This window comes from Thunnus maccoyii, chromosome 20 (genome assembly GCF_910596095.1).
Source record: "Thunnus maccoyii chromosome 20, fThuMac1.1, whole genome shotgun sequence".
NCBI lineage: Eukaryota > Metazoa > Chordata > Actinopteri > Scombriformes > Scombridae > Thunnus > Thunnus maccoyii.
Window position 1 is genome coordinate 12,652,224 of NC_056552.1, and position 25,803 is coordinate 12,678,026.

Genomic DNA, 25,803 nt, shown 5'->3' on the forward strand with positions numbered 1-25,803 from the left:
AGTTGGCTCATTTAAATTCATTGTGGTGAGCTAATGCTATTGTCAAGCGACTCTTCTTAGTAGTTGTCCGTGTATCAAAGATTATTTTGCTGATATTTTGAGTCATCATAAATAATAATAATAAAAAAAAAATAGAGTTTTCGATCAAGATGTGATTTGATGTATTTGGCAACAGTCCCTAAGGGTTCATTTTTTCATTTCTCTCTTTTGTTAAAGCCACCTAAGGTATTCACACCGATTTAAATTTGTTTCTAACCCACTGCAGGTGCTTCTTTTTATGACACCATATGGACATTGATTTGTAGCTTGCAAGACTGTCAGGTAATTTCAGGCTAATCTATTTTAATAACATTTTCTGGGATTGATGTCTATATTATACTATGTCATGCGCTGTTGAGTTACACTCAGTCATGTGTTTATGCTTACATTAAGGCTACATATAAGTAATCTAGGACATGTCATATAATGTGTTTTTCCTGTCTGTTTTGGTTGTGTTTAGCCTTGTCTGGCTCTGCCACAGTGTGCTTGCCACTGTGACATGACAACGGCCACAACGTCATGCTCTGTTTGAGGTAGAAAATATCAGTCAAGAGATGTTTTCTTTCTTTTTTGTCTGTGCAAGTAGGCATGCACACATTTTCTCATGTCTGATCGAGTGTGAGTATTCTGTACATGAATATTTGTGTGTTGACATGCTATGTGGGTATTTGTATAAATTTGTGTGTGTGTGTGATCCTAATGATGCCTTCCCCCTCTACTCTATTGGGCTGTCAGCACGGCGCTGGTGACTGTCACACACACCGGCCCCCCTCCAAATCTTGCTGAGATAGGTCATTTTTCAGTGTCAGGACAGACGATTCACGTTGGCACCAGATAGATCCAGGACACATTGGACTCATTATTCTCTGTTTGGATATGTTTGCTTTATACAGAAATACAAGTCGACGTGTACAGAAGGCTTGAGCTGAAAACCTATAGCATATCTCAGTGCTTTGTCACCATTAGCCTAATTAAACTGCGTTGCTGCATCTCAGGTGCAGGACATGAATGATAGAACTGATGAAGGAACTGTCCAGCACTTCACACAAATTCAGAGCTGTATGTTGACTTTTTTGTTCTTTTAATTAACATAAATTTGACAAATTCAAAAATCTATACCCTGGAAACTATTACAACACACTGTCTTCATTATTAGCAGTGTGGGAAGCATACTCTATGCTTAGTAGGAAGGATGAGTGCAGCGGGGGTGGATATCAGAATAGTCAGCACATGCAGGACATGCATTTTGTTCTGTCTTTTTTGCCCTCCCTTCATTCTCTCCTCTCCTATATTTCATTTTTTTCTTTTTAGGTCAGCTTATCTATCCTAACCAAAAGTCACGTTCCTCTCTGTACGTTTTTCTCTTTGAACATCTCTAACCCTTGCCAGCCTTCCTCACTCTTTCTGTCCTCCCTCCCACTTGACAGGGTGGGTGAGTGTGTGGGTAGACATTTGGCAATGTGGGGTAGGTGGGGGTCAAGGCCTGTGCCCCAGGAGTGTGGTATTTTAATCTGGGCTATTTGTAATGACAGGCCTCCTATGAGCGCAGAGGAGTGGCAGGTTGAGAGGCTCTGACAGGTTCTAATCGCTGTCAGGAAAAGTAGCTGAAGAATGTGCCAGCTACACAACCCCCTCCCCTTCCTGTCCTCTCCCATAGCTGTTGTTCTCTGCTGTCTTTCTCTGTGTTCCTTTTGACCTGTCTCTCTTAAAGGTGAGTGAAGGATCTTTCCTCCTCCTTCTGTTTTGTTTTCTCAACCCCCTCTTTCTTTATTTTGGCTGGCATCCAGGAGCCACTACCTGCTAGCATAATCCCTTTCTCCTTCCTTCCCTTCTTGCCGCCCCCTGCGTCATAAACCCCACCTCTTCTCCACAACTGTGGACAGTTGTTGATATTCCTTGAGCATTAAGACTCAACCTGTCTCTATGTGTCCCCTGGTCATTGGCAAGCTGCCTTACTCAGTGTCTGTGCCAAAGCAAATAGGCTAATATGCAATGAATGAAAGGTTGAAAAAGCTGTATTGTGAAAATATGACTTACTAAGTAACTACGCATCTTCATATCATAACTTTGATACAACTTGCATGACCTTCCTCTTGTAGTATGCAAATGATCAATGACAAGCCTTGACACTATTCTGAAATTAATGTTGTCTTGTGAAGCTAACAGGAAAAAATACTGGAAATTACATTTATTTTCATCATTTAAATTTTCAAGAAAATATTTTTGCTTAACACAAACTTATGTCACAAGGAGACAGTATCCTGTAGACGAAGGTTTTAGGTCCTCTTGATCACCTAAGCTCAGAAATTCCCAGCATTGCACATTCCATAGTCTGCAAGATCATGTCAGAAGTACAAAAAACTCATAAAACATCATTTTTAGCAACATTTTCTCAGTTCAGATTACTATTGTGTATATACATACTGTATATGAACACTGTATATACACATATATATACACAATGTTCACTTTTTTGCTCGGACTGCATCAGAGAAGTTCATTCAATCTTATTTCAGGCTAAACATCACGGTAATCTTTGAGGGTGAAGTTTGTAATGATATTGTGATGATATCAAAAAACTAAGAAATAAAATTGATACTGTAAGCGAACTAAAAAGTGAAACTGAAAGTGAATATTAAGAGTTGAAGTATATAAAAATGAAACCAAATGTAAAACCCAAGTCTATGTTGAGCGTGCTAGTTATAAAGTCAACATTAGTCTACAGTCAGGCTGCAATTAATACAATTCCAACAGGATGTCAAGGTGTTGGATATCTACTTTAGTTTAGCCTAAATTCCACATTGTTTAGATAACCAGGGAGAGAGTCGGTGTATTATATCAGCATATGGGATTTTGGTATATAATAATAAAACCAAATAAGTAATGGTGGAAACATATGTAAGTCTGTAAAGCAACTAATGGTAAAGCTTGCTTCTAGCTCTGTGAGGGTCGTTCCTCTGTATTGCTTCATTGATAACAGGTTCACATTGTATTTGACCCATTTTATATACTACTCAGTTTCAGTGCTATTTTTGGTGAGATGGCTATGTTAGATGTTCCTATTTTAAAGATTTCTTTTAAAAAAAATGTAACACTTCATATAACTTGATTGTATGACAGTATTGCTAATGACAGGCCATATATAGCCTGATGCACGATAAAGAACGCATTTTTCATTTTCGTGCTCATGGATAGAGCCATCAGCGAAAAAGTCAAAATACAAATGTAAAAGTACCTCAAAGAAAAACAAGATGGCCAATAGAACTTTTCAGGTTCAACACAAACTTGCTGCTCTGCCTCTCTTCTTCTTTGGCACAGACAAGGGTGGCCAGGCTTTGCCCAGGTGCCGTCTGTGCCATTGGCGCTAAAGCGAGGAGAAGCTGGCACACTTTGGGCATGGCTGCAGCCCCTTCTTCCTCAAAGGCTTGCCTCGTCTCCCTTCTTTCCCCTCACAGTCCCTGCTGCTCCATAGCCCAGGGAGCTCATTAGGCCAGACTTCCTCTTCATTTAATCCATTTTTCATAGCCTAAAAAACAGTCCCTGATCTTAAAAATCCTGGCTAATTTAAGCCTGGATGTTGGGGAAACGAGTGAAAATATCATGAAAAAAGCAGACCCGTGCATGCTTTTTCATATTTCTGATGTCAAAATTAAATGTTTTTATAGAGTAGTGCTATGGCCAGAATGGGGAGATGCAGAACCAGCACTAATATGAACAGTTCTTGAACAGAGTTTTAGACCCCAATAGGCAGCATCATATTCCATCCATTTCCTTGCCTGTTGTCTGTAGGTCTTGGGGGAGACCAATGTGTTAACTTGGCCTAATGAAAACATTGGTAATAACATGCTCCCTCTCCGTGTTCCTTTAATTATGTATCTCCGACTGGATACCAGAAGGCCCCTGTAGACTTCCAGCTCCACTTGTTGTGGAAGTGAAGTTTCATTTGTATCTCAGATCCTGGTGGGAAGGATCTGTTCAGAGAAACTAATGCATTTTCTCGTTCTTTCTCTCACGCTTGTTCTCTCCCTGAAACTCCCTTGCTCTCTCTCTTAACATCATGTTCTTCCTATCTCAGTTACTTATTGATCATGAGAAACTTATAATATAGCTTCTTTTAGAAACACTTGACCAAGTATCAGTATTTTCATTGAAAGTGCGATGTCTTTGGAGATACTACATGAGATAATTTTCAGTCTCAGCTTCTGCCTTATGCTGTTATACCTTTAACATTATATCCGCATAAACACTGTCAAAGTTAACATCCTCAAAAGTTGTCCAAGGCTTTGTCCTTTATCTCTCTCCACGAGGACAAAGCTTTTTTTCTTCTCCATTCCAGGAAACCATCACAGCATTAATATACCTCCCAGGTATAAAGTGTTGATGAGCGCCTGTCTCCTCAGGCTGACACTTATTTCACCAAAGGTCTCGGAGCAGGGGTAGAGGAACATTGACGGAAGAGAGGAAAAAAGAGCTGCTTGCATACCCAGCTAACGGATGTGGTGGAATTGTTAAGCAGTCTCGACTGCCCTCTCGTTAGCCTCCGAGTTGCCTGGTGACAGAGGTGAGGCAGAGAAAGTTGCGGTGGGTTGAGAGACCCTGTGCCACTGTCTCCGGTGCCTCCTCTGTCAGCACGCCCTATGCCCCAGGCCACTGCGGAGAGGGCACATGGGGGGCTGTCACGCGTCGGCCTCAATTACAATCAGGGGATGGAGCATGCAAAGGCTGCCCACTGTCACGGCTCATATTGCTCTTGTAAAATCCGCACTGTATCATATCTAATCTCCCATGCAGATGATGTTTGCTGGAGCTGTACTTGCTTAAAATCCTGTTCACTTTAAAAATTTCACTGTCCTGTTCTGCATCAGTTTACGTAACTCCATTCAAAAAATATAGTCAAACATTTCTTGTACACCTTACATAATGGTTCTTGGCAGTTGAAAACACCCTGAAATAAGAGTTTTTACACAATAAATACACCTTTGGACACATTTCATGACTCAATGGACACAAATCCATTATATTGATTTTTAATACCCTTTTGAGTTCTTCCTTTCTCAGGAATATTTCCATGCAGACTAACAAAATAATCGGCCTGTGTACGGTAGCTGTCAGTGCACTTTCAAAAGGAAACATTAGTATTCATATAAAATGTTGTATACTGACGTTATGCCTGCAATCAGCAATGTTTTTTGAATTAACATTGAATCAGATGACTCAGTATAATGTGAAAATATTTCCTTATAGCTCATGTTTACCTCATTGTTTCACTGCACGTAGACTGCGTGGTTGAGTCTCATTGCTCCTCCATCAACCCCTCATATAAAAACTGTAAGCAGCTATTTCCAGAAACAAGCATATAAGTCAAGGTATGCACAGCATAGAACTGCAGAAGCTATTGGCTTGTGAAAAAAAGCTAGTATCTAGAAAGCCACTCAGATATTTTTCTCAGGAGTTGGTTGACCAATGTCGACTTTAACCATATACCCAACAAGCCCACTGTATGAGGACTGTCATTTCCGTAGTGAACCAGGCATTTCATTGGCTGCCTTTAGACAAATTTAATGTTGTATATTAGGTTGAGGGTGGACAGTAGGGATTAGTATTTTTCCCAAAAATTAGACATTTTCCATTACTATGGCAAAAGATTTCCATTTATGTTGATCACGATTAGAATGCACATTATATAAACTTTGCATGCAGCTTGAACTTCGCTGTAGAATATATGTGAATAATATGAAATGCCAAGTTCATTGCCTGTGATCTGTCTGCTGAGAACAGCCTCATGAAAGTGATAGGTTATTTGACAGTTCTTCATTGTATAAACCAGTGGTTCTCAAAGTGGAGTCCAGACACCCCCAGCGGTCTTTGAGGGGGATCCAGGGGCTCCCCAGCAAAAAGGGGAATAATTTGTTTTTACTATAATTACATTCATAAGTAGCACAATGACAGAATGTATGGCTATTTTAGTCATGGGTTTCATACACTTTCTGTAATAAAACATCTAAAAGCAAAAATCTTATCAGATACCTCACCTAGGCATGAAAAGTACGCACATGTACATTAGTTTTCTAATCGGGTACCTCTATTGGCAGTAATTGGCAGAACAACATAATTTATCTGATTTCCAAAACCGTTACAAATCACTGTTAAAAAATAACAGTGTTTTATGTCACATCATAAAACATAAAAATGTTTTATGATGTGACAACGCTGTGGTTAAAGTCTGGTTAGGTTTAGGCACAAACACCACTTGGTTAGGGTTGGGGAAAGTTCATGGTTTGGGTTAAAATGATCACTTGAAACGTGGTCTGGGTTAAAATTACTACGTCCTTAAAGTTAGGCAGCCTTCTTCGTCATGGCAACAGTACACACCACGACAACTGTAGTTGCAGTTTAAAAACAAAACAAAACATGACACTCGCAGTTGGAAGCAGGAAGCGAACAGCAGTCTCCTGCAGCTAAGTCCACTTTTTGCCATCCAACTATCCGGCCATCCACCCAACCCGCCGCCAACCTAATGCAACTAATGTTGAACTTCCAAATGTGGTTCGTGGGCTGGTTGGGTCACAGAAGAGAGCGTACCCAAAACATGATGACATTTATCTCGGCCGCTCGTTGCGTCCGTTTCCAACATGGCAGCCATGTCACAAACTTTCTCAGATTACAGCCAAACAGTACAATGTTTCTGAAAACATTTGAGGCAAGAAATAGGCAATACAGTAACAAAATACTGATCCATATTTCATCAGCACTGCCTAGTTTGACACTTTGATCTGAGTTTTGTGAGCTTTCCTTTCTTTTTCCCAACTTTATTGAGTAAACGATGTGCACATTTGTTTTGGTCTGAGATGCAGGTGCTAGTGCGACATCTAGTGAGTCTGAATGTCGTTTATTGCGACTTTAATAACGTTTTCAATTTTGTGTACAAGTGGGCGTGTTCTGGAGGAGGCATGGTTTAGACTCTAAAGCTGCTTTACTTTGCTGCTAACAAATTATGATAATGGTTGTGGTTTGAAGGGGGCGTTGTTTGTAGGGTCTGCAGGGCCACAGTAGGCACCTTCTCACCTAATGTGGAAATTTATCACCTTATATATACATCGTCTGAACTACGTCACTTTGCCCGGTCATAATTACTACAGCTGCTAGATGGAGTTATTAGCATTGAGTATACGCGCGTGTACTTTTCACGCCCAGGCCTTAGCTGCACATTATAGATTTACTTAGAACAACTGTTGAGTGGTTGATAGTTATATATGCTGCCAATTGCTCGTCTAATGTAATCTAATGTAATCTAAACAGTCTATGACTGCTTCTCGGTGGCTGTGTTTTGTTGTTGTTGTTAAAAACACTTCTTCAATTCAGACAAGCTGTTGCACACTTGTGGTGTGTGTGTCTGTGTTTGCCCACATGTGTATTTGTAGGACAGATGTGCAATTACAGTATGTACTCCATACAAGTGTTCTTTGGTGTGGACTAATCTTGTAACACCTTGTGTACAGTTAATATGTGCACAAGGAGACTCTGTCACAATGAATATATTGAAAACATTGGAGTTGTTGGTGGTTATTTTTCCTTTGTGGTAGCCTGGCTGTGTGGACCACATGCTGTTTTGCACAGAGAATCCACATACTTATATGAGGAATCAGCATATTAGTATTAGTTTCTCTCTATAGGGTGTTGTAGCCATGCCTGGTTACTGCTGTTCCTGTCAGTCATAACAGGGTCGCATACCATCATCCTACCCCTGAAGAGAAAATGACACCTGGCTAAAAGAACCACTGTGTGTAAAAGAAATTTTGTCCCACCTCCTGGTGGCCAACCTGTCTAAGCATTATGGCAAGATTAGCTCTGCCAGATGGCATACATTATTCATGAGGTGAAAATAAAAGGTATCTAAGGTTGTGTTATTACAGACTTGATGACTCTCTCTTTGTGTCTTTCTTTTTTCTCCACGGTGAAGCTGGCCCCATCAGCATACCATAAAACCCACAGGGAGCCGCGCCATTCGTAGAAACTCTCCGCTACACTATTGTCACCTTCATCGGCATACTTCAAAAAAACAACAAAAAAAAAGCAAATAATTTTGTTCAGCAGCTACAGTGACAATGTGTATTGCTCAGTTATAGATTAAAAGCGAAGGACTCGCTTTAAAAGAAAGAGAGTCTAAGACAAAAGAGAGCGACAGGCAGGGGGAGGTTGGGAAAAAAAAGGGCCAGCTACTGAGTTGACAATTGAGTTATAATATCATGTCCTTTATGAATAATTAATTTGATGGCGCTAAGGCCCCTTAGAAGGTAGATTAAATTAGTTCTGCCATGTCTTAAAACTTAGATATGCTTTATTAGTGTGGAAGATGGTGGTAGGCGTGTTGGGTTATTCACTTAGGCTTGTTTTAGTTAATGATGGAGAACAGGAGACACCTTGTCACCCTAGCAGTAATGCGCACTATTATATCACATTTATGTCAGTTAACACAGAATCTCAGAAATTCAGCACGTGTTCTTCTCTGTATGTCTGCTGGTCAGATGATCCTGGATATATTGTAGTTCTCTTTGTGTACAATCTTCTGGATATAAAGCAATGAAATATGCAGGCCTATGTGTTGTTTAGATCATCAGTATTAAAGATACAACTTGAAGTTGCCTGTAGCCTAAATTGTTGCTGAATTTTAGTTTTGTCAGAATGAATTTTGCCTGTTGAGATTTGTAGTTATATCTTTTTTTAGCTCTTGCAATGTCCTAATACTATTCTCACTGGTAATCACTGAAATAATATCTATTGTACTTCACTCATATATTGTAAAGCCTTTTACTTTGACAGAATTTCCTTCAACTTTCAAAGATGAGTCTTTCAATGAGAATGCCTTAAGGATTAAATTCTTCAAAACTGTTTTTCTTGGAAATGACTGTTGCTTGTAAAGGAACAATGTAAAGTAAGCACAAATAAACAATGTATACTGTATACGAGAGCTTTGACATGCCCTCACATGTCGTGCCATGTTGTGTGTATTCACAGTGGCAGCTGACAATAATCTGCCTTCAACTCTGTGGCCCCAGTCATTGTTAAATGAGGCGCATGATGTGTCTCTCTTTTGTGAGTCCCCTCTGTGCCTCGTATTCCCCCTATAATAGCAGTATTATTTTCCTTTTACCAGAGCAGGGAAGTGCAATGGTATTATCCCAAAGTAAAAGACAAACTTCTGTTTGTGCTGTCTGTCAGAGCAGCCACAATGAGGCAGTGTTCTAGTAACAGGCTCCACTGTTGCTTGCTCAAACGAATAATCAGAGCACCTTAGATTTGCTAAAGAGAATTTGATGTATCATCTGCGCATAAGGGGGCAACTATGGCGGTTGCAGTGAATTGTTTAATGCATGCCACCAATATGGGCATGAAATAATGAAGCCTTTTATTTTCAGTCCTCCGATACATGACAAATAAAAGACGATTATTTAATTTCCATACATCTGAGAACATGAAAATTGAAAAAGGATGTATTTTTTAAGTTAAAAAAATTATGGTTTTTACAATCTTAGTTGTTTATTTCTAGTTTTGGCCATCTTTCTGATCAGTTACAGGAGCACTTACTCAATAACTTCATTCCTGACATCTGGAAATGCAACCACAATACATGTCTATAAGCAGTCAGGTGATCAGAAAGGTTGCAAACAATTCCCCAGTATACTGTAACTTATTATGTAAACCACTTATTGAGTAATTATAATGAAGGATAATACAACCAAAATTTTCAATTACAGTTGTCTGTTTAAAATGATAAAAATGTGCTAAAAGTGGGAAGTCGGGTAGGTCAAATTAAACTGACCCGTACCAGTCACTAGTGATTGATATATGGATGCTCTGACATAATTTTTCAATATTAAGACTATTTAAGCATTCATAAAATTGACTTTAGAGGGCTCAAACCAGGTTTACATTAATCTAGTCATTTTGCTAATTAATATGAACATTACGTGAACGTCACTAGTTTGCATTAATCTCATGAATCTTAAAGGAATAGTGTTAGCCAACTAGGGTTTATGCTCCAAAATCAAATATTATTGAAAAGAGCCGAGGCGGAACAGATGTAAGCACCAAGAAATTAGTTACAATACTAATTGGTACCAAGAAAATCAGCTTCATTCAAACATACTGAACTGGCCTTCCTGGTGCAACCCGTCACACTAGAGCCAGCCGTAACACTTAACCCAGCTCTCCTTTTTTTTTTTTACTATGTTTTGGGAACCCTTCCTCAGTCATGAGTATTAATGAATTCAAAGTTTAAGGAAAATAATCTTAAAGTATTTCCAACTGTCAGATCCTATCAGTGCAACCACTTCTAATGGCCTGCGCCTTCCATTCAGGCTAATGTTTGATGTCTTGCTTTCATGCCCTCCTTTTTCTCCATTGCTAAATTGCTGCTGACAGTCCTGTGTCCCCACAGACTGTTTGTTTGTGTTCGAACCATGCTTGTTTTACATATTATTGACGTAACGAGGATTCATTTTGTGAGCTGTTAATGGGGGGAAGGGAGGGAGTGGTCCATTGCTTTCTCATATTCAAATAGGATGTGATCATGAGTCAGGTTGCAATCTGTTGTAGCGCTGAATGCGCTAAGGAAGATGTAGGACTTTTTAGAAACTCCAAAGCGACGCCAAATCTTTTATAAAAGTAGAACAGATTTTTCATGTCCAAACCACTTGACGTGGGAACAGCTGGGCAGGTATAGTCAGGCTGCAGAAGGCGTCACATCCTCATCAGTTTAAACAGTAGTGGTGATCAAGCCTTGATCAAGACATCCCAGAGGCTCCTGTGTGTGTGTTTCATTGTGTTCGCATCAGTTCTAACTTTAATTCACAAACAGTGGGGTTGGGGGGGTTGATTCCAACAAGGCACATTTAATAAGTTATTTCATTCATTTTAGCAACAAGAACCTATTATCAGTAGGTGTTGAAAAGTGCTAAATACTCCTAACACTCTGAAGAAAAATAGTGGGAGGCTCCCAACAGGCCTTGTCAAAACATGCAAATGAGCTTGACGCCAAGTCCGATTTTGACAAACATAATTAAGGTGTTCCAATTTGGGACATGTTAATAGAGAAGACTGCAGGCCTCCCCCAGGTCTTCACTAATCATAAAGCCTTAAAGCTTTGTGTGTGTGTGTGCATGTGTGTGTGTGTGTGTATTTTCTCTCCCTCATCTCCCATTTCATTGGATAATGAACTGTTGTAGAGTGTTAGATCTCCTTTCGCAGTCTTTCACTGAGTTTGAGGAGATAGGCAGGGAAGAGCTGCCCGAGGTGTGGTGTTGTACAGATAATTAAAAGGCAAGAAGTTTGTGTTTCGCTCTTTGATCTGCCTGTCAACTTTCTGATTAGAGACGTAAAAGCCTTTAATCAACAGTAATGTGATAATTAATGCTCCTAAACTGTTGAAAACGAACCAGAGGAACGTCAAGTTTTCTCTTTCTTCTTCCATCCTCGTCCGTATATCTCTCCCTGAGTCCATTTCCGACAAACTGGCAAACTTTTCTCCTCAGTCAGTTCCACCAGGGGTTTTTAAATCAGATGTTGTGTTTGATTAGGACCAACTGACATGTTGTTTTCTCCTACATACGCCTCTCTCTAGTCTTGGTATCAGCAGAGCTCAAATTCGCTCAGCGTGTTTGTCTTCCAAATCCAACAGAATGCTCTCGTTTTTAATTTCTCCTGTGCTACCATCTATTGTTGGGGTTTTTTGTGTGTGTGTTTTTTTTACATATATTTGACCTTCAGCTTTAATATGGTTATCATATTATTACAATGCTCACATGCTGTGTTACCATCATTTATACAGCTACTCAATTGATAATAAAATCTAATTATTTATGTTGCAGACTAAAGCACTTAAACTCTACTTTTATTACTTAGGCTGACTGTGGTTGAATAAAGTTTTTATGCACTAGTGTTTCTTATTTTTTTATTTACATACTATTTATTTTTAACATTTTAGTTGCAATGTGGCCAGTACAATTGTGTGACACAAATGTCAGCACTATGAATAATGCATACACAAATTAGCTCATTCGGATATGAGTTTTAATTCTACACTTCATACATTTTTTACGAATTTGACCAAGTTTAATCAACACATAAAAAATCATTTTCCTAGCACTGGAAATGGAATTAATAAGTCCGCTCTGTTTGAGCTTCACAATTGACCAATCGGGATACACTTAGAATAGGTGTATAGGCTGACCAGCCGTCTGTAGAAATTCCCTGTTTTTTAATTGAAGACCTCAGAAAGCAATGCTCCTGCCCACACATTGTTGCATGTGGGGCAATCACAGCAAGCACCCAAGTCCATTAGTTTTCATTTGGATGGTTCAGTAAGACTGGTTGATTAAGTCCAGGCAATTTGCTTGTAGGAGCCCTCGTTCTCCACTCACCCCTCCTGCTTGTCAGCCCTCTGCCACCAGCAGGGTTGTCGTTCAGGTTAATTTAATCTGGTTTGTTAGACATTTTAACACAATAGCTTTGTGGCTGTCGAGATTCCTTGGCACAGTGTAAGGGGTTCGCTGTAGTTTATTATGGTGGGACTTTGCATTTGAATGCTCTTGGATATTTGACTGTATTGGTTATTGTAAATATTTGTGTTTACGTTGTTACTAAACCATGGAAAGCCATATAATATACAGTATCCACAGGGACATGTAGGTATGGGTAATTTCATAAGTGTAAAACAAGATATTCCTTTTCAAGCCTCATCAATTTTCATTGAATGAGGGTGAAGGGGACTTTGTTGTTAAAAAAAAAAAATGTAAATCTGGCGATCTGAGAATTTGACTTTGAGACTGAGGTGAAAGGAAAAGAGGAGGGGGAGCTCAAATAGAGGGAAAATGCAGCTTTCAGTTCACTCCACCCAGGTTCAGCATTAAACAAATGGTTCTATTACCAGCTGGTCTCCTACAGGCCTGGTCATTTATACCCATTAAACTTGCGTCTTATCACCCATAAGACACTCTTACATCTCTCCATCCACCAATTGTCTATAATCAGCCATTTAAAACAGCGGCGGAAATTTCTTTTGCGCTTTGCTTCGGTCTGACGGACAGGCAAACGAGCCGGGAGGAGGAGGGACGGGGGAGGAGAGAGGGATATTTTCTGTGGAATGATGAATAGGCCAAGTTGAGTGGCTGACTAACAGAGATCTGTCTTAATCAGAAGTGATTTGTCAGAACAGGAGCTCTGCGGGGTCAGGGCGCAGGTGATGAATAAAACAGAGGCTGGCGGAGTGAAGAAAGGCCCCAGAAATCCACCCTGACTGCCCACCACCACTGACACACATGCAAAGGGAAGGGCCGATGCATGGGCTAAGTCAGGATGGACTGGGATGGCTCTGCTGCTCCATCTTGCCCAGAATATTCCTTGTTTTGGCCATTTTAAGTGCTCAGACTGTGGAAAGAACTGGCCAATGCCTGTCCCAACACTACCAATACAAGGTGTAGGAGAGGAATCAGTGGTAAACATGCAAGGTGGGATAATGTACATCTTCTCATTAAACACTAGAAATGTCATTGACGCTTTATTAAATCCTTTATTGTGATATAACAGTTCCTGATTAACATGTGACAGAGTTTGTTGTTATTATAAGTAAGCTGTCATAACATTGCCGAACCCCCAGATGCTACATGCCCCCCTCGTGACCCAGCAGTTGGCACCTCTTTATTTTGAACTATAGCTCAGTGCGAAGGCGCTAGCCTCATGGCCTGTGGGCTCAGCATTACAAATACATCCCAGTGTGGGTACAACTTTGATGGAGGTGATGAAAGTGTGTCACCAGGCAGTTGTAGACTTGAGAAATCCTAAAAAAAAAAAAAAAAAAAGCTTCTCTGGAAGTGTACAAAGACAGGTAACTTTATTCACCTGGGGGACGCAGGAATATAAGTTTACTGCTACACTGTGTGTGTGTGTGTGTGTGTGTGTGTGTGTGTGTGACAGAGAGAGAGAATGATAGAGAGAGAAAATTTATGGTCTAACATTTATCAGGCTCCTCCTTACTTACCCTCAACCCTCCCATGGGTTTCCATACCCCGTTTGTTGGAGTGTGTGGCTTGTGTCCAGATATAAGTGTGTGTGGTAACCTTCAAAAAGTGGTCTCAACTGCTTAATGAAAAGGAGCTGTGCTGAGCTTCAGAGCACACCACTGTCAGGTCTTGTACCCTTTCAGCTCTGGGGACAGAGGGAGCAAGGCAAAAAAAAAAACGCAACTCAGAAAGAGAGACAGGGCCCTCAGACAATGTGTAACTGCTCTGAAACAGCTCCTGTAAAATAGATGATGTGTCCAATTAAATGTGTCCATGTACTGGGGAAAATTGAGGGCTATGGAGGTTTGGGTGGCACTGACTTTCTGAGCTGTTTTGTCCTGAGCCAGGCTGAGCATACTTGGGCAGTTTATGATATATACTTTTAGACACATCGATAAATAAGTAGTTGAGACTTTTCTTTAGAGAACCTGAGAATAAGGCAAAATAAATGAACCCTTCTGTTGTTGGAAGCATTCAGGAGTCGATGCAAACACATATGAGTCTTAGTTTCCTCCAATTGTGTTTGGCCTGTTTTACATTGCTTGTTCAAGCATTACAGATTACATTACTACATACACTAGTAAAGTTAATTGTCCTCTTAATATATTTTCCAGCCATCTTATCATTATTAACTAAACAATGAAGTGTTGAGCTGAGGTAAAATAGAAAAGGAGTGTGCTCTTTCAATAGTGTGCCCATGGATTTACAGGAAAGAATTCCTGATCCACACACAATTTTCCCCTCAATCTAATTTGTGCCTTCAACTTTTCTACGCTAATTCTTTTCCACAGTTACATTAGAGGAATGAGTTGAATTAAGGCTCTCTAGTGCTGGTGTGAGGGTAATGTAATGGAATAATGGGCTTGTTAAATGGACCTTTGGGGATGGGGATCTTTAACAAGTGAGTCAGAGCAAGGCCTCTGTGCCAGAGTTATTTAAATTGTTAATAGCTGTTTAAACTGGAGGGGAATATTTTACTCACTAACGAGCAACAAGTCAGGGGCATTAGGAGTAAATTATTTCTCCTCTCGTGTATTGTTTTTATCAACTGTAAATTTTTCATTTTAAAAGATTGCCCCTATTTTTAATACCCCACATTTTTGTCTTGGACATAAACTGTATACTCATTTTTTTTAGCTGTCAAAGATTCTGTATTCACTTTAATTTGTAATATGTTTACACTGAAAAAGTCAGAATCCTATGCTGCTAACAATTTTGGGGTGGAAGCCTTGTCTCCATCAACGCTGATGCTGATTAAATACTTGTCCCAATATGGGAGTGGTTTGTTATTTGAACCTTTCATTACTCCTGTACATTAGATTTTTTTTTGCTTTTAACTCAATATTTTTGCACCATTTATCACCCAACAAGTTCTTTTTCCCAGTAACTAATGACGTTTTACACAGACCACTGGACAGCAGGGCTTAAATAAGATGAATGGAAATGTAGATACATGCCAGAAAATGACTAATGCAAGGGAAGATGCATGATAAAGACAATAAACACCATACGTTCCCTCGGGAGGTGTTGTGTACACCTCTAATGGCTCAGTGTGGTGGGGGATACCCAGAGAGAGATGACTTGGGGAGAGACCTTAATGACCACAGAGCCAACGAAAATGTACAAACTGTGATGAAACATTTAAGTCCGTCAAACTCAAGAGACTATTCAGTTGACTGCAATTGATTATTATACTGCTCTAGTCATGGATATCCATTGAAAATTTCTTCAATGTCACACAATTAATTTTTCTTGTTATAACATAATGATTCATTTAATAGCTGAAATCTTCTTACCATCTTGTATTATGACTCTGCACTGTTATTTTTGCTCTTGTCAATGTGTCTTTCTCTCTAAAGAGTGTTGAAAGGTCTCCCTCTTAATCAAGGTTATGGACTGTGCTGTAGCTCTCTTCTAGGAAGGCTAAAATAAATGTATGTGGTTTTAACAAAAAACTTACTGCAAGTATAAAGAAATGTACATTTTTCCTCAGCAGCTGCTACATTTGTCAAGGGCAACCATTTGCATGCATCAATACAGTCCCTCACTATAGACAACATGCAGTGGTGAAGCTTTGTACTTGATAGAGGACTATTGAAACCCTGGTTCATGTCATTCACCAGCACTGCGCTCTCTAAAGCACATCACAATAGACAGAAAGCCACTGCGCTTCCATTCTTGTCACTGAAAGGTAGCTTATTTCCAAGACTAGTCATACCTTCTTTTCCTTTTCTTTTGTTTTAATTCATGTTTGTTACCTCCAGTAAACATTGTCTATTGGGAACCATGATTGTCTTGCAAAACATACCTCAACAGAATGTTTCTAATGATTGTTTAGTACTTGAGTTAAGATATCTTTGGAGGCCTTTTCTCCTCCTGCCTCATCCATCTTTTTACACATTGCAAACTTTTCCAATAATGCACTTACCATCAAAAAAAAAAACTCTGCTGCTGCAATGCTTGTCACACTCATTTATTTAGGAAAAAAGCCACAAACCCTGACAGAGATGGATAGATGTGCTTATTTGTCTCTTTAACAGAAGATTTCCGTTACAGCTCCCTTCCTGTTTATCCCTTGTTCTTCTCCAATGGGGACGGGGGAGGGCCTGTATTTTTATGGTTATTAATACCTGCACTCAGTCTTTTAATCTGCCCTATTTGTCACATGTGACTGTCTGACTGCACTGTTTAATCTGGGTATCCTTCAATCTGTCTCGTCCCAGATTAGAAATTAATGAAGGCAGGAAGAGACACATTTGAGTCAGTTACAGTGTAGGGGGGTAAAAGGGATGGGATGAATGGAAGACGAATGTCGTTCATTTGACAGTGCTTTCTCTTTTTTCCTACTTCTCCCTGAGCCCCTTTCTCTGTCTCTCACTCTCTATCATTCTCTCTATTTCTCTCTCTCCTCTCTTGTTTAGCTGCCAGATGTAGCCCATTTTTGCACTGCACCCCCCAAACAGGCTCTCAGCACGTGGGTCCTTTGGTGTGCGGCACCTGTGTAGTGTAATACAGTCAGCAACTGCGTTGTTTATTCCAGATTTGTTTGGTGCGCTTGAAAGCCTGTCTTTGATCCATGCAAAGATTCTTCACTTCTTTTCCTTTTTTTCCAGATTCATCCTCTGCCTCCCTCATTTTTAAACGCTAATGCCGTAGCAGTATGGGTACATTGATGGCAGCAGTGGGCTTTTGGTTGTGGGGGGGGAGCTTATTTGGTTTATCTTTTTTTTTTTTTTTTTTGCTTTCTTTTCTCGTCCCCAACCCAAGGGACAGGAAAATGACAGTGACCACTGACAAGCTTGTCAGGTGCCTTGTCGGGGATGTTTTATAACTGTGCGTTAATGTGTTTACATCTACAACTGACGAGAGGCATTTAAAAAGGAAATCGCATAATGAATATTGCATTGGCTGAGTGGACCCCACTGGCAGGCTGGATACTGGGGTATTGTTACCTAGAACTTCATGTCTGTTTACTTCAGCATTTTAAGAAGGTTTAAAAAACACTTCCCATAGCTACAGTATTCTGCTATCTGCCCGCCTGATGCTCCCTCTAGACTGATGTCTCTGTACACTGTACAGTTAGTGTAAAAATATTGCAGTGAAGGCAGGTAAAAAAATATCTCATAATTTCCACTTTGGTCAAGATGAGACATAGTTGAAGGGGGCAGAAAGACAGAAAATAAAGGGATTCATACTGTACAGTTAGACAATATGGTATGAGTATGATGTAAATGTTTGCAGTTGTATAAGTGAAGTCATTTTCCATTCTTTTTTGACTTTGACCTCCTTATTTTGTGAATGTTGGACATACCTTCTCCTCACACTGCATCTGCTTCTTTTACAGAACAAGTGGGACAAGAGATTCTTTCCAACCTGCACAGTGACCGTGAGAAGATACAGAGAGCCAGAGAAAGGGTGAGTACACACATGCCACTGCTTATGTATCCATTCTAACACACGTTTGCAAGACCATAAAGGTGTTAGAACTGGTTAGCAACAGTCACCACTTTCTGCATGGTTTGCCAAATAAACACACAAATGTAGGTTTACACAGACAAACATGACATACCCACTGCCTTGGACATGCTTTACGCTTGTGCAGACAAAGGTCTCTGTCAGCAGTATTGTATTGGCAAGGTACTTGTGCTAGTTATTGATAGCACTACAGTAGAGATATTTTGGTCATCAGTGTCTCCTCACAGTCTGAATTTGAATGTGTTTGTTCTGTTTGATCAAAATTCAAAAGCAGACTAATCTTATTTCACCATGTCACATGTAGTGAAATCAGCTCGCTCGTGGCTACATATTCGTGGTACCTGTATGCCATTCTCCGATATTTTCCCCCATTTTCTTCTACTCACGTTAATGGAGTTTAACTTTGCCAGCTGCCATCCTTCCACACCTACCCTCCTTCTCACTTTCCCTCAGAGAGTATCCCCAGTCAGTAGCACTGCACCACCTTACATCCAGCCAGCCAAACAGACAGGTAGGCAGAGACAGAAAAGACCAAACACAGGAAGGGGGCCCAGCACTGACGGCCCCCTCAACACAGAATGCTTAAAGATCACAACATGGCAGTGGGCCTCGCACAGGCGATTTCAAAGGAAATCAAACATCTCCTTTCAAAACGGTCCACAGTGTCTACTGAGAGTACCTGCTCTCTCTTTCTTTTGCTTTCTCTCTCTCTCTCTCCCTTCTTCCCATGAGTCTTCTTTGCTGAGCCCCCCCTCCACCACCACCACCACCACACACACACACACACACACTCAGAGGGCTTTAAAGGCAGTTTGCGGGGCAAAACTAAAGAAAGAAGAAGCCGAGATATAAAGACACAGGGTTGAGGGTTGATTAACAGCTCTTTTGCATCAAAGAGATGGAAGGTGAAGGGGGTATAGTTTAAGCATAAATGCCAAAACATGAATGTACAAACACACTGTAGCAATTGGCGCCTTTAAGCACACACTCCCTAAGTCACACACACACATACACATGTTTTGTTACACCGATCGCTTCAACACATATGCACACATACAAACACACACCAATACACACAAACCCCTATGCTCAGCAGGAGGTGTGGCCTTTTGTTTTGCTTTTATGGTACAAATAGAAGTCAATGGCAGGTTACAACACTGGGTCAAAGCAGCGTGCTCCCAACTCTGAACCCCTTAGTGGATTGAAGAAAGTGATTTTTTACTATTCTCTTGTCTAGCTCATACAAAGCCCTTCAAGTAGCAAGGAAGAAAGTTTTAAAAAATTGTTCCCAAAAATTTGTAATCTATACCCTTGAATTAATAATTAATGTCCACAAAATTATTAATTTAAGGTTAGGATTGACTAATTTCAGGGAATCAAACAAGCAATTTGTATGTGCAATTTATGAATTTGTTCCCCCAAATGAATAATTATTGCCCTTAAATGATTAAATCATGCTCTGATTACTAAATTTGCCCACTCTCTTCTCTATTGATCAGATGCACATCTTTCCTTGGTAGCCCATTTTGTTTGCATTTTGTGACCATTAATCTGCTCCACAAAGTAAGCAATATATATATTACTGTAAGTACTTAGTCTGGGTGCTTTTCCTTATCCAAGCAGACTATCCACAACAAGCTATAACTTCAGTGTCTACTGTTACAATAACTTAACACTATTAATTTGACGATTTAGTTATTTAAATTTCCCACCCCATCGCTTACTGTAACAAACTTAAATACCCAAGAAGAATGATGTTTTCATTTTTTACTTTTCATCCTCAAGACTGAACATTTCTCATGACTCTTTCCTGATTGCCCTCTTTTGGCTGTTGATAGATCGAAGCTATATGAATCAGAAAGTGAGTGAATTTTATACCCAAATGAGATTTATTTTATAATAATACAGTGCTTATATAATATGAATGAATTTTAATCCTGAAAAATGAGGCTGTCTTTGGAGATTTCTCTGTCTTTGAGCTGTACATTAAAATCAAAAGATAGATCCACCCACCTCCTGTTATCTTGATATAGGGAACCCCAGTGAATATTATTTTTAAATAGACACTCAACTCCACTAAAATGTCAGTTGGTTTCCATTTCAAGTTAAGGAGGAAAGCATGAGACTTGGTAGTGAGGCTGTGGAGAGTGAGTGATAGGAATGGAAAGAAGGAATGATTCAGAGAGAGATGTATTTTGGGAGAAAGTGTGAAGTGTCTAGGGGACAGATCTGTGGTCAGAGGTAGACATCAGGCAACTGCAGCACTTGTTGTCTTTGCCAGAGGGCCCAAACCCCAGGTCCCCCACCTCCTACCCTGTACCACATGTATCCTTGGCTTTGGCAACCTGCATTGCACCAGCCCAGGCTGTCAGAGGGTAGGAAGGAAGGATGCAAGAAGAAGAAGAAGAAGAAGAAAGTAGCAGTGAAGGAGGGCTAGGAAGAGAAAGCCAGAGAGATGACTGCAAAATGAGCCAGATTAAACTGGAAAAAGAGTGATGCTGGAACCATTGTAAAGAAGAGGAATGTTGGAAAAAGAGATGTGAAATTGAGCAATTAAAAAAAAGAATAGAATACAATATAATACACTGATGAAAACATACTGAGTGAGAGTGACTTTATTGGAAAAGCAGTTATTATCTCAGAGAAGGATGTAGATGAATGACTGCAACTGAAACTCATGCCCACACTCCCCCGTCATCCTCTAGAAAATGCGACTACAGGTAGATGTTAGTGGCAGCTCACTCAGTGCTGTGTCAGCATTTTTTTATTTTATTTTTTTTTTACAGTCACACTCTCACCTTGTTGGCAACATCTCTGCCAATTTCTCCCCCCTGTGAAAGTCCCCGTACCTGATAACCCCTGTAGGGGGAAAAAAGGCAGAGAGAAAAGAGAAGATGTTGCAGGAAAAAGGAAAATATCCAAGGCAATTAGCATGAATAGCCATAAGTGTTGCTTCAAGGACTCCCTGCACTTGCCATCTACGTCAAAAGTAAAGGGTCCTTCTCACTCTTTTTCCATCACCGTTCTACTGTTTGCTCTTCAGCAACATGAGCAGAAGGCCATTAGAGTGACGTGTCCTTCTAAGTGGAATGTTACTTGACTACTCATTTAAAGTTATAGAGATTATCTGTGTATCTAAAAAAACAGCTCAGTAAAGTGTGAAACTTGAGAGGGTCCAAACTGCCCTTGAGCAAGGCACTTTGCCTTAAGGCCAGTAGCACAAGGCTGTGCAACAGTATAAACTTACAACAGGATACAGTACCACTGTAAATGTGTCTTTAATTTTGCAAGACTTAAAAAAAAAAAGTGTATAATAGGTCCCCCTGTTATCCATCAGTTATCATCTGTTATAAGATGTAGTGTGTTCATTTCCAATTTTCTCAGTCAAGTAAGAGTTCATCAAGAAATTACTTTTCCTTCTTTCCTGTCTTTTAATTGCATAGTGAGGTGGTCCAGTGTTGATTGGTTTTAATACCAGTGCAATTTGTAGTCAGAGGGGGAGTTGATAGAGGACATAATGGTTATTTTATTTTTAATAACTTGTATCAAAATGGAAACTTTAACGTGTCTTTCAATGTTTCTGTCCTTCCAGCTGAGAGAAACAGATGCCAATCTGGGGAAGAGTTCACGCATCCTTACCGGCATGCTGAGAAGGTAAGAGGAAGGTAGGGACCCTGTTTCTGCACCTCTCTGTATGTATCATGCCATACCTGTGCTGTGAGAGTGCTCTAAGTCATCACCATCTGATATGTTATCATCGGCTCAAGATTATTCAAATTTTCCTCTCTGTCTTAAAGACTGCAGAGATGAATAAATACAAACAAATTAATAGAAGGATGAATTAATTAATGGATGCATGAATACAAAATAGTCTGTAGTCACTATTTACCTTAAAAAAATCCTTCTATATGAACTTTGACTAGCTGATTGCGTCCACTTAAATAGAATTTTATTTGGATGACATTATCAAACAAGTATTGGACAAGGTACAATTGTGATTAGATGCAACATCTTGTTCTGCAACATATAGTAATATAATTTTTGAGAGTCATGTTTTCTTGGTGAATTGTTTTAATTCTGATTATTAGTTGTATGCTCCTTTAATGCAACACTTAGATCTGAACTAACTGACTAAACTAACAAACGGCCTGTTATTTTTTGGATTGGATACAATGGTATTGGTGTTAAGTGCCTGGGTAGACTAGCCCAGCATAGCATGCTGCTGAAAAAAACTGGAAGAAAACAAGTACACACTGCACATGTATCTATTCTTTTCTTCTCTTTGCCTTTGTTTTTTACAAAATGCACTTACAACCCATGTCCAACTTGTAGTCTTTGTTTCTCTCGCTTGCTAGTTCATGCACAAGGAAGCCGCCACCAATCACACAAACACAAAATTCAAACACAAATATTTCAATACTCCTTGCATTATCTTATGCACCCGCCTCCTAATACACACATGCAGTACATACCCGCAGATACACACACACACACACACACACACACACACACACACACACACACACACACACACACACACACACACACCGTAATATCTTGTCACATCTCCATTTTATAAAGTGCCTGTGTGCCTACCCCTGAACCGTGACGCCATGGTTTTGTTTCTCGCTCCTCTTTCTTGTTTTTTTTTCTCCCTGTCGCCCACTGTGGATTTTGATTAAGAGTAATATGTAAATGACACCGACTAAATGTAAAATCCTGGGGCCAGGAAGGAAGTGCCAATTGAAATAGATGCTTCAGTGCCCGTAGACAATTTGGAGGGCGGCTCACAGGGCGGCCGGCACTTACTAGAGAGGGAAGGCCTGAGGAGGGCTGTGACGCCGACTGTAACCAATATTTCTGCATATGTCTCCATTTTGTCAAGTTTGATTATGGGAAGAGGAGGAGGATTGTGGGGGGGTCAACTCGCCTGGCATGTCACCCAAAGCTGTCCAGAAATCATTCATCATTCCCTCCTCCTTCCCTCTCGTCCCCCCGCCCCCCCCACCCCCTCTGGTGCTGAAGTAAATAACACACACTTATTTCAATATTATCATATTAATGTTAAAGTTCAGCTGTCACCTAATGGGAAGACTTAATCAGACGTAGCATTTTAAGAGGCAAGCTGCCACCCGCCCCCCCGATTTCCAGCCCCCTCTTGACGTGCCTTACCTCCTCTGGTTAGCCCCCTGCTCAAATCAGGATTTATGAGGGCTTTCCAAAGTGGGGCCCGGCTGCGAGCCTCTTCGACTACCACCCCCCTTTCTGCTTGATGGGAGCAGCACAACATACACCCCCTGCCTTTCCTTAACAAAAAGTCTTTTTTTTTTTCTTCCAGTTTCTCCACTGTTTGAATAAAAGAAAGTGGGTTTTGTTGTAAGGTTGTGGGCTGGAAGCGTCAAATCTAAAGTCATTTATAACCAGAGATAGAGAACTGAGAGCAAAAAGTAAGTTCAGGATGGTTCAATGATATCTCAACACCCCCCTTTTTAGGCAATTCTTCCTCATTTCCCCATTCATTTCATTATTTGCATCGCCGGTTTTCTGCCTTTTGATTAATAGTATATTTGTGTGCAATGTCAGAGCAATTGTTGTCTCCTTACATTGTTGTGAGGGTTGGGGGTTGGTTGCTTTGTCACTTGTTCACTTGTTTGAAACAGCTATAGAAGTAGTGTATTGCTTTAAGTCTACCACCAGCAGTATGTAAAGGACTTTCACAAACAAGTGCAGTAAACCTTTCCTACTATGTATTATAACCTCAGCACTTGTGACACAAAACAGAGGTGGATGCAGATACTCATTCATGCACAGGTTGTTGAATATTCCATCTTTTGTTTAATTATTTTTTGGTGTTCCTTTTGGTGAGAATGCAGCAATTAGCTAAATATGAAAGCATATATATTTTATTATTGTCCAAGCGAAGAGCTTTGAACAATTCTTACATGAATAACACAAAGAGATGTTGCATTTTTTTGCCATTGTACTAGGGTAGTGAGCACATTAATACATCAGCAACTTAAAGTTGATTGTGAACAGTCAACGTTGGCCTCGATCCATGCCCAGACAAATAGATTTATTGTGTGTGTGTGTGTGTGTGTGTGTGTGTGTTTCGAGGGATATGTTGTAATATGAGATAAATGGTGGCCTTTTTCATTGTTGGTGTAGTTTATTTTAAACTCACACCTCTTCTTTAAGCGTCTGTATGGTCTGGTGGATATCACCCCAGCTGAGAAACGATTAGACACTCATTAAGCTAGCTGTCAGGGTTCAAGAAAGCCAATTAACTTAAAGACTCTGTGAATATCACTTATTGTAAGAAACATTCAGAGACAGACACATCTCAAATAGCTGTTGCTTTGTTTGAAAATTAATCTTTACAAATTTCTCACTGTGAAACTCATCACTGCCAAAGAGGATAATTAGTGTAAAAACTGTTTATAGGTGCTGTTGATTGGCTGGGTCGTGGGTTGATAACTACTCTCACAAATGTAGCCTCTGTCTCACGTCAGCTCTATTCATTTACTTAGTGGATGTCAGTGGTCTAGTGGTGGGCACCCAGGGCATCCACTCTTAGTTAATTTTTAATTCAATCATGTGAAGTCCTGTGGGTTTTAATTATACCATGACAGGCACAGTGATCCCAGTGAGGCATAAAGGAAAACCTAATATTATATTAATATCTATGATCATCAAATCATCTATTATCATATATTTAGAGCTGGTTTAGCACCACCACCAGACCCTTTGTACCACAAAGAAAATATTTGATAACATTGTTGCTTTGCAAGTGTTTTACTATCTTTCACTGGTTGCATTCCTCATTCAAAGAAGTAGATTTTTAGTGTAAATGTCTGTATTATAGGGGAAATTAATACTTTGTGTTTTAGGGAAATATGATATAAAATATAAACAGCACCTTAATCACTTAAGCGAGGGTAGTACTGGACAACAGTTGCCTGGGTCCAGACCTTTGAGTCCGGCCACTCCACCAAGTAGAGTTGACTGACTGACAAGGATAACAGTCTTAGAATATCTCTAATTCAGGTGTATTGCTACAAGAGAGCTACAGGTTTTAATCTTTGATACCATCAAGCAACACTTTCTGCTCCATTGACAGTGAACAAAATACTTATTTTGTCTGGGGTTGAACTTACAGAAACTGTAAAATAAGACCAGTGGCATGGATATCTTTCATTCGATCATTCAACCCTTTTTGCAGTTCTGTGAAATAAAAGACACCTCAGCCCACAAACCTGAGCATGGATTGAATCTGCACAGTGACATTGCATACCTGAGTCTTTTCTCCTTGAGACTTGATCAGGTCCCGAATTTTTAAAAGGAACTGAACTATCTGATGTCAAAGGATTTATATATGTATGTAGACTCTATTTAGAACATTTTCCTCTAAACTAAGTGGTCTTCAATACTTTGGGAGATGTTGCATTTGGAAAGGTTACGGCTCACAGTGTGGCTTACAATCCCTGATTAGAGAAGCCGCATACCTTTTGATAATGCCTGTGTTGTCTCCATGGCGGACTGACACTATGGCTTTTCGTAAATACAAAATGGCCCTATGACTGTAGTCTGAGCCTTCCTGCCGCTATACTGAACATCTCAAGCATCTCACCCACCACAGTCAGACCTGTTGGGAATGGGATGCTGCTCAAGACCGAGTTAGGACTACTGGGGCTACTGGCAGCTTCATTGAAGGAGGGGGCACAGTGAAGGGCAA

The 25,803-nt window shown here is 40.1% G+C and overlaps 1 protein-coding gene across 3 annotated transcripts in view; it reads left to right on the forward strand.

Annotated features, from left to right (window-relative positions):
- vti1a (vesicle transport through interaction with t-SNAREs 1A) overlaps positions 1-25,803 on the forward strand; it is a 118,969-nt gene that overhangs the window by 60,976 nt on the left and 32,190 nt on the right. For 2 of the 3 annotated variants that reach the window (XR_006092880.1, XM_042397359.1), the window contains exons 6-7: positions 17,941-18,011; positions 21,664-21,725. Coding sequence is in view for 2 of the 3 variants with exons in the window: in XM_042397359.1 (XP_042253293.1) it covers positions 17,941-18,011; positions 21,664-21,725 (133 nt within the window). In the remaining variant the exon portion in view is untranslated. Of the gene's footprint in view, positions 1-17,940; positions 18,012-21,663; positions 21,737-25,803 lie in introns of all 3 variants that reach the window. The other variant, XM_042397361.1, reaches the window with a different exon arrangement.